Below are 9,836 nucleotides of genomic sequence, written 5' to 3'. Positions count from 1 at the left end.
AGAGCCCCGTCACAGGAGTTTCTGAGGATTAATTACAATAATTTATGTAGAGTCCTGGCATTCTACGTGCTTAAAGATTAAAAACAGGTTAACAAAACATGTTGGGTGATCGTCTAAATTACTTCTCTTTATTGTGGTTCCTCTTTTTAAAGGAAACAGCCATTTGGTAGACTTAACTTGTTTACTTTTCTCTGTAACAAGTTGAAATTTAATTGTGCTTTCCTCAATATTCCAAAGAGTTTTGTTCAGTTATATTTGGTAATCCTCGTTTTTGAGAGACAGGCATTTTGGCTATTATTGGTATGTAACAGTCATTCCGGTACAGCTGAGTAGTGAAGACAATTTCCAGAGTTTGCTCTTTTATTTAGACAACTGTCCTTGTCTCTTCTAGGAACAGATATCCACAGTTGGTGGGCAAGATACAGAATCCGGGTTGGCAGGTTCATCTGTCCCACCTAAGAATACTAAATTTAGGAAGTGATCTGGACGAATATCTAGGCAAGCCTAGATGCTTAAGGAGACCATAGTCTTAGGGTTAACAATCCAAGAAGAATAACGAATGTGCCTTCCATCATCATGTCTTTAGTGCTTAGAAACAAAATGCCGAGCTTCTCCTGGATCCAGCATCATTCAGATATTCTGAAAGCTTAATAAATCTTCCTTTTTTCCTAATTAATCATCCTCAACCATTTAACTTTCAGTGCATGCTTTTTCCGTGTTGCAACACAGACTAGAATAACTTCCACACTAGAATAGTTTCATAGAGGGAATCATTTGGTGTTTTTATGTATGTTAGTAAACCCAGGGGTGCCTGAGTGGGTTCAGTTGGTTAAGCGTCTGACTCTTGGTTGCATCGGGCTATGTGCTAACAGCATAGAGCCTGCTTGGGATTCTCTCTCCCCCTCTCTCTCTGCCCCTACCCCCCTCACGCTGTCTCTGTCTCTCTCAAAAATAAATAAGTAAACAACAACAAAAAATTTTTTTTAAAAGAAAGAAAACCCAGGATTAGGGAAAAGGAGTTACCATTGAAATATGGTAATTGTAATTATAATTGTAATTGTAATTATAGGGACCAAGCTCTTGAGTATTTTCACACTTGGAGACTCATATTACTCTTTTCTGGTTAGACCATGTGCTATCTGGAAAGACATTTAATATTTGAGATAAAAAAAAATCCATTCTTCTATGGGCAATTTATACCTACTTCTGATTAAAGAAACCACTTCCCAAACAGATACCACTTCTCAGATGTTCTATTTTCTGTCATGCTATGACTTCTAATTCCTGTGGAACCCATCACAAACACAATGCATCATGGGCTGCAGTCCCTTTTACCTTTTTGCTTTTGGTTACTTGGAGAGGAATCATGAATATATCCAGAAAGGAACTCATCATGTGCCCCATCTGGACAGCAAGAGAATCTTGGGATTACAACAGTAACTACATACACAATTCCAGAGGGCTCTTCCATCAATCTCCAGACTCTTCTCCCCAAGAAGACGGAAAGCTTACCCTATCAGAGCTGTGCTCAGCACTTGGTCTTCTGGTCACTCCCCCAGCCCCTCCCCTTTAGTGACACGTAACTGAGACTTTGCCAAGGCTTTGACTTACGCACCACTTCAATTGTTATTTAGAGATCTTTTCTTCATATCGATTCAAGGGTCTGGAAGCACTGAGCCCCAGTGTGGCACCTCTGAGACTGTGCCATGCCTTCCAAGTTGCAGAGCGCTTTCCCAGCACTGTGTCTCTTTGGGGTCTTGACCTTACTTCTGTGCCCTTCTGGCTTGTGTGGTGAGTACAATAGTTACGGGGAAAGGAGGGTAGTCTCTCTAAGATGTGGAGGACAAATATCTAATAAAGAACTAACTGAATATAGTCAAGTAGTGGTAGTTCGTAACCTTTTTGAGAGAGTATAATCAACTATATACTAATAAAAATGAAGAATTTTAAAATGTAAAAGAAATTATTTTAATTCAGGTAGAAGCTGTGATTATGTCTAGAATAAAAACATGTTGATATGCAAAAATCCTTGTGAGGCTGCTTTTGCAAGGAATAATCTTGAATTTTCAAATCAATGTCTTATATTTAAATACTGCAAAATGCTTAAGACGAATTTACTTTCCAAATAGGTTAATTGTGCCATCCAAAATCTTAGTTACTGACTGATTAGAAATACTTTCCATCCAAAAAGCAAAAATATTTTCTGTTGTCAGGTGGTTTGAGAGAGTTTAATGCCCAGCGAAATCATCAGTCAGAGAAAGACAAATGCCATGTGATTTCACTCATGTGTGGAAAGAAAGAAAGAAAGAAAGAAAGAGGAAGGAATAAAGAAAAGGAAGGAAGGAAGGAAGAAAGAAAGAAAGAAAGAAAAGAAGGAAAGAAGAGGGAGGGAGGGAGGAAGGAAGAAAGAAAAGGAAGAAGGAAGGAAGGAAGAAGGAAAGGAAGGAAGAAAGAAAGAAAGAAAGAAAGAAAGAAAGAAAGAAAGAAAGAAAAGAGACAACTGAAAAACAGACTGCTAAGTAGAGAGAACAAACTGATGGTTACCAGAGGGGAGAGGGATGCAGGCAATGGTTAAACAGGTGAAGGGATTAAGAGCACACTTATCATGATGAGCACTGAATAATGTAGAGAACTGTTGAATCACTGTACTGTATACTTGGAACTAATATAACACTGTATGTTAACTATACTGGAATTAAAAACTAATAATAAATAAAAATTTTAAAATATTTTCTCTTACCAAATACTGAGTAAATTGTCTAGAGTAAAATTATAGGGCACTTTGTGAACTGTAAGCCATCGTATAAATGTGAGGCGTTGTTATTGAAATGTAGAGAAGTTTTTACCAGAATGAGAAACAAAAGTGTTTGAGAGAACTTACCAGAACTGATTGAAGACCTGCTGCTATGGTAATTAATTTATTGGTATGTGAGGGGTGCCCGGGTGGCTCTGTCGCTTAAGCGTCGGGCTCTTGACTTCAGCTCAGGTCATGATCTCACAGTTCGTGGGTCCGAACACCCCCCTGCATTGGGCTCTGTGCTGACAGTGAGGAACCTGCTTGGGATTCTCGCTTTTCCTCTCTCTCTGCCCCTCCCTCGTTTGTGTGCTCTCTCACACTCTCTCTCAAAATAAATAAATAAACTTAAAAAAATTTACCTCTATGTTATTTAAAAGGAAATGTCCTTTAAGCAAAGTGAGATCTTCCTCTTTTGTTATCTAATATTATTTTTTTTTGTCTGAGAGAACTAATGTTTCACATTTAAAAATATTTATAAACGTATTCTCTGAAAGGATTTTCATGGCCTGAAGACTGAGGACTTGAGATGGCTTGGCTGGAAAATCCCAACCCAGAACAAGGGCTGCATGTTCTTACTGATTTCAGAGTGTAGAAGCCATGCTTTCTTCGTCACTGAGAGTGGTCGGGGGGGGGGGGGTGGTGGTGGAAAGCGTGGGTTTACTAAGGAAGCATCCTTCTCTGGAGGATGACTTCTCACATCAGATGCATGAAAATTGTTGGGTGGCAATATTAATTTTAGGTCGTAGAGTGGATGCAGGATGAAGAACCTCGTGCTCGGGGGATTTTTAGTTTTCCAGCTTCATCTCTGAGTCCCTCTCTCTTGGAGTCGGAGGCAGCAGAGGAAGGCCCCGTCAAATTTGTCAAGTCTCCCAATGATTTCTTCATGTGTCCATTTCCCTCCCCCTCTCTCTGCTGTTGCCTCCTCTCTTCCTGTTCCCTATGGCCCCAACCCTCTGAAATGGTATATAATGTCTGTCCGCTCTGACTTGAACCTCCCTTCCTTCACGGTAATAAGCTTCTGATGCCAGACTTGGCTCATTGCCTCCGTATGACGCTGCCTCGCCTATCTTATCAACCACTCAGCTTTCACCCGTCCTTCAGGATGTATCTCCAGCTTACACCTGGAGGCCTTCCCTCCATTCTGCCAACACCTTCTCCTACAGCACTCGTTTCTGGTCCTACAGCACTCGTTTCCGGCCCGAATCTGGCGCTGCAGTGACCAGGACAGTGGTCTAACTCCGCATGCGGCGACATCTTACCTTGCTAAGTACGTTGCAAGTATGCTTCCTTAATATTACGTGAAGAGCCCGAGCTACAAAACTCCCTCTGTAGGTTTATTCATAAAAATGAAGAGCTATTCTTGATATTTCTATGGAGGTGCTTGATCTGCAGTTCAAGGAAAGCTCTATGGAAGCTGTTGACTTACACAGGCCGATTCCTTTTCCTCGTAACAAAAACAGGACTGACTTTGGGATTCCTATGCCTATGCTTTCTGAACGCCTCAGAGTTGCAGCTTTGCGAACCGCAGAGGTAAGGGAAACAGTACTTGATCTGGGCCGAGTCTTGCCAGCAAGAGTGTTTCGGGCGTGCTGTCTCGCCCGTGTTTTTGTTGTTGTTTCTTGGTGGAGCCTTCATCACAATGGCTGAGGATCTGCTAAGTGCAGTGCCCTGGTCGGCTTGATCCCGGATCCATCTCCAATACTGGCTGATCACTTCCTCTTTCCTGTCTCCTAAATACCTGGTGACTCCTGGAGATTTTATCTACACAGAGGCTTTCTTCCCACCTCCAGGGCTCCCTCTGCACGGGCCTGAAGACAACACCACCAGGGCTGTCTTTTTCATGCGGCCCATTTCCAATTCACCGGAAGTATGCATTCATCCCTTGTCCCGAATAATGTCAGGAGTACAGGCCAATCTCAAGGCAGCAGAAATCTGTCCTTCTCTCTCACCAGCGGGGCCACTAGGCAGCCCACCTTTGCAGTTTCGATTTCCCAGGCAGGAGCTGGACACTAGGCCACTGTGTCTAATGTCCCCCCAAGTTGAAAAGAGATGTATTGGGCTTTCTCAGTGGGCCCTGTCACTGCGAAGGAGAAATGCACCCACCTCATTTGACTCACCCGAGACTAATTTAAATGGCAAAAATGAAATTCCTAATCTTTTCGTGCCTTTGGTTTGGGCAAAGGAGTTAAGGGTTTTCTAACTGATTCTGAGCCACCAAGTTCATCAATTATGAGATGCCACTTGACTTTGCAAAAAATAAGAACAAAGACTTCCGTTTGATGGCCTTTACATACCCCCTGATGCCACATAGAATAAGTATCCAATGATCACGGCAGAGAAAAGAAAATAACAGTATTCCAGTAAGTACCCTTGGACTTGGAGGCAAACCTTACTTCAATGTCTAAATTCGATTCCTGTTGCAAGCACTTACTAGCTGTGACCTTTGGCAGAACATCTGATCCCTCTAAGATTGTGTTTCCTTTTCTCTAGAATGGGTTTGATGATCATAGTGACTCAGCTGGTGTGAGCGTTAAATGGTATAACATATAAAATGGTTAACCCAGTGGCTAGCAAGTTGCTAAGACCTCGGCAAATCATTCCTGTTGATTTTGTCAAGGAAATAAAATACCCCTCTACAGTATAACTTAATGACTTCCTTCTATGAAACAGGAAGAGTCCCTCATTTGGAATTGTTCATTATATTTGGCTCATTGCCTTCCACCCTTCTCTTTTATCATTCAAGATTGCAAAATGTTCCCAAGCGTTGCCCATGGATTCCATAAAGACGTGAGCTCATTTTTCTCCTTTACTACTGCGGTGCAGTATAAATGCAATGAAGGTTACGTTCTGGTTGGACAGTCCAAAATCACCTGCAGAAACTCCCGCTGGTCGGCTTCGGCTCCTGAATGTAAAGGTAACCTCAACTTTACTGATGACCCTGACTAAAAAAAGTAGAGCCTCCAGGAAAGTTCTGACTGTAGCGTCTCTTCCCAGCCAGGGGAAACACTTACAAATTTTTATTTTATTTATCGACTCATTAACACATGCATATATACAATATTTTACAAGTCTGAACCATCATCCAGCTTATCATTCTTGAAGTAACCATTGTTACCAATTGTGTATGTTTTCAGAGGTAATCTAGAGGGCCATTTTTCGCTTTTTTAAAAAATTTTTTTCAATGTTTATGTATTTTTGAGAGAGAGACGGACAGACAGAGCATGAGTGGGGGACGGGCAGAGAAAGAATCTGAAGCAGGCTCCAGGCTCCGAGCTTCAGCCCAGAGCCCGATGCGGGGCTCGAACTCACAGACCACGAGATCGTGGCCTGAGTTGAAGTTGGACGTTTAGCCAACTGAGCCACCCAGGCACCCCTGCTTTGTTTCAATGAAAGTTTTACCTGAAATGTAACATACTACAGAAAAGTGTACCGATGTTGGGTGTGAAGGTCAACAATTATCACAATGTGAACCTGACCTTGACACACCGCATGGCTCTCTTCCCCAGAGACGGTTGCTATGCCCATTCTACGTGTAGAAGTGCTGACGACACTGACTGCACCTTGTTCCTGTTCCCTTGATGACCTCTCTTGGGGCTATGTGTTTCAGGCCTGTTGGAGATGACTAAACATACCTTAAAAATGCCCTCCACGGCCGGTACAGGGGGAGGCTTGCTTTGGCCTTTCACGAATCTTAGAGATAAAAGTCTTTCCTCTTCCTAAAGTCTAGATACCACCACAAGATCTGCTTAAACGTTAGCTGTCAGTTAGGTGCTTTGAACCCTTTGATCTTACTATAGTGGCCTGTACTACAATGCCTCCTCGCTCTAAAGAAATCTGTGGACTGAAGTCCAGACTTTTTTGGGAATTGCTGTGCAGGGCTTGGATCGTCGTCTGCCTGATTCCGCCCCGCCCCCCGAATCAGTAAGGTACCCTCAATAAAATTCTGTGTGAACTGTATGGAATGGCCTGCTTTGTTTTTTTTTTTTTTTTTTTTTTTCGTCTCAGAGTAACTTTTCAGCCTGGGGATACTTTACTGTCCCTCTCACACCTTCCAACACTATGGATTAGTTTTGCCAACTTTATACAGAGGAGGTCATGCTTGTCTTTGGTGCGTGGCTTCTTTCTTCATTAGGTCTGGAAAACCATCTATGTTCTTACACATAGTGACAGTTTATTCATTTCCGTTACTTTATAATATTATTTTGGGTGAATAGACCACACTTCATGTACTTTATAAACGTTTGAGGTTTTTCATGTTTTTGGCCATTATGAATAATACTCTTAGGAACACTTTTGTGCATGTCTCTTGGTACAAATGTGCAAACCTTTCTATTAGGAATAAACTCAGGAGTAAATTGCTATTTTGTAGAGTGTACATATATTCATGTTTAGCAGATGACGTCAAATTTTGTCCGAAAGCGGTTATAACAATTTACATTCATACATGAGTTCTAAATTCCAATTTCGATAAACATAAGTTTTAAATCCCAATTTATTTCCATTTTCCAGTATCTTCCTTGGTATTGGAAACTTTTGTGTCTTGTTGAAGAAATATTTGCTCACCACAAGGCAACAGCCTATACAACAACAAAACACAACAAAAATACTCTCCTGTGTTATCTTACAGGTCTTTATGGTTTCACCTTTCACAATGATATTGCCAACCTACCTGAAATTACTATGCATCTGTGGTAGAGAGTGGGGTTCAAAGTTTGGTTTTCCCTGGTGGATAATCAATAAGCTGTGTGCCACTTATTAAATGGGCCATAGGTTCCACAACTGCTGCCTTTGACATAATCCAAGTGTCTATGTGTGTGTGGTTCTGTTTCTTGCACAGAGAGATAGCAGTTTTTAATTTGAAAGTATCATTGAGGATTTCCCAACATTTCTGTGAGTACCTGCTTCATTTTCAATGACTGTTCTTATGGATAAATTCGAAACCTCCCCGGGGTGTCTGATATCTCCATCAGAGCCTCACACATCCTGTTCATCTTCTCGTAATGAAATTGGCCTAACAGGAGATTTCTGGTTGACCACCAAGATTAGGTGTGCCTTGTAAAAATCACACTGCAAATAGCAACTCAAGGGGCTAATTTCTCACCATTGTCTTCACTTAACACAGAAAGGGGTCAAGGGTATGCGAAGAAAAATTACGTACTTGAGATCATAAGAAGAGTGAGGTTTCCAGATAGAGTAGTTTTAAAAACTCAGATTCCGGCGCCACGTACTTAGGCTTATATTATAGTCATGCCACCTAAAAGCTGTGCAACCTTAGACAAGTCACATAAAGTCTCTGTACCTAGTTTTTCCTTCTAGCAAAATAGAAACAATAATAGCGTTTTACATGATTGCTTTCCCTCTCTAGTCCAATGGAGACAATCACAGTGTTTTATGTTGACGATAGTGTGTAAACTAGCATTATTCTCATTACCAATTTTATTGTCATAATCATACAACAAATGGAGACAAAGCACAACTCTCAGCATGCGGGTATAATTTACCATCCATGTTTCTCACCCCCTCGGGATTCTTCGCTTTCATAAGATCTTACTCACAGGATGATCAAAACTGTGTTTCCATTCCAGCCCTGTGTCAGAAACCAGAGATAAAGAATGGAGACCTGACTGTGCCTAAGCGCCAGTACGTTGAGCCTGAAAATGTGACCGTCCGGTGTGATGATGGCTATGATGTGGTTGGTTCCCCAAATCTTACCTGCTCCGGGAACGGAATGTGGTTGCCAGCAGTGCCCAAGTGTCAATGGGTAAGTGGCACACATTTCAGGATGTCCCATCCCATTCTAAAACTGGTCATCGGTGGCAGAGCACTGTCAACCAACATGGATGAGATCTGACTTCGACCCAGACTCATTTCTGAGTTGTTGAAAATCAGCCTCAAAGCACTTGATGAGCTCGTTAAAGTAAGTTCTAATTCTCTCATCTTTCTGGCAAGAAGAACCAAGCCCCTCGGTAGGAGGGTTCCGTAGATCCAGGTCACCTGGCCCCTCGCGCCATGTTTTCTACAACGCGTGCTATGACTTTGCCAGTTGTCCCTGAAGAAGCCTCCGGATGTCTTCTGCAGGCTTGCTCCTTCCCTGCTTTAGCAGTTATTTATTCACCGTGGATGGGGAGGTCTGGGTGAGTGCTGGGCTCTAGGGTGAACACTCTGCTGAGACAGAGAATCTTCATTTCTTCCACCAGCCCCGAGGATGGTCGCGTTACTCCCATTTTGCTGTCACCACTGCGGCCTCCTGAAGAAATCTTAATACTTTCACAGTCGGAGAGAAATCTCTGAATCTATCCTTGGATCTCTTTTAGGTAGAGCAGATGGGCTGTGAGCAAGTGCTAAAAGGCAAAAAGCTCCTGGAATGCCTCCCCTCCCCGGAGGACGTGAAAATGGCCCTGGAGGTGTATAAGCTGTCAGTGGAGATTGAGCGCCTGGACAAGAGTTCGGCTTGAGGGGAATGCCGTTGAGAAACTAGTACGTCCACACCCCCATGCCTGCCGCCTCCCTGCAAAAAAGAGAGAATTAGGTACATTTTTCCAGTTAGCAACCCTACTAATTGTTCCTTAAGTGCTGTTTACTAAAAAAAAAAAAAAAAAAAAAAAAAAGAAAGAAAAAAAGACCTGTCTTAGGAGAATCTGTTGATATCCTTAGTGCCACCGATCACGTGGAGCTATGGGTCTGTCTCTTTGCTCAGCCTACGCTTCTGCTGTCCTGGATATGATGGCATGACAGAAATAAATAATCACCTGTCAAAAATCCAGTGTCCTTGTTTTCACTTGGATGCCCGTGTAACGAAAGCGTAACGCCCCGTACAAATCACTTCCTAACGTTTCTCTAATTAACTCTCATCTCTATTATATGGCATCACAAGGTGTATGTAGTCCTCAAAAATATATCCCTGTGCCTTGTGTGAGGTATCTTTACCCGCCCTCTCCACTTCGTACTCCGTCTTCAGTGCCCAGGCCAAACATCTCATTTTCCTCCAAGTCTTCTGCTGTCTTTCCCTAGTGGTTTAGCCTTGACCCAGAGAGAGCTC

General features: G+C 42.4%; 1 protein-coding gene across 1 annotated transcript; it reads left to right on the top strand.

The window, feature by feature from the left end:
- The first annotated feature begins 1,623 nt into the window (after window positions 1-1,623).
- LOC122475802 (apolipoprotein R-like) lies at window positions 1,624-9,556 on the top strand. Its single transcript, XM_043567899.1, has 4 exons — window positions 1,624-1,791; window positions 5,541-5,711; window positions 8,383-8,558; window positions 9,112-9,556. Exons 1-4 carry the CDS (start codon window positions 1,707-1,709, stop codon window positions 9,250-9,252), a joined length of 573 nt encoding a protein of 190 aa, XP_043423834.1. The 5' UTR covers window positions 1,624-1,706; the 3' UTR covers window positions 9,253-9,556.
- Window positions 9,557-9,836: the final 280 nt, after the last annotated feature.

This window comes from Prionailurus bengalensis, chromosome E4, assembly GCF_016509475.1.
Source record: "Prionailurus bengalensis isolate Pbe53 chromosome E4, Fcat_Pben_1.1_paternal_pri, whole genome shotgun sequence".
In the NCBI taxonomy this organism is placed as follows: domain Eukaryota; kingdom Metazoa; phylum Chordata; class Mammalia; order Carnivora; family Felidae; genus Prionailurus; species Prionailurus bengalensis.
This window is presented reverse-complemented; position numbering and strand designations above follow the sequence as displayed.

What these genes read in the sequence shown, in the direction of transcription:
- LOC122475802 (XM_043567899.1), top strand. Translation starts at nt 1,707, where the DNA reads ATGCCTTCCAAGTTGCAGAGCGCTTTCCCAGCACTGTGTCTCTTTGGG. An exon ending in TTCGGCTCCTGAATGTAAAG is followed by an intron (nt 5,712 to 8,382) that starts GTAACCTCAACT and finishes TTTCCATTCCAG; the next exon opens with CCCTGTGTCAGAAACCAGAG. An exon ending in CAGTGCCCAAGTGTCAATGG is followed by an intron (nt 8,559 to 9,111) that starts GTAAGTGGCACA and finishes GATCTCTTTTAG; the next exon opens with GTAGAGCAGATGGGCTGTGA.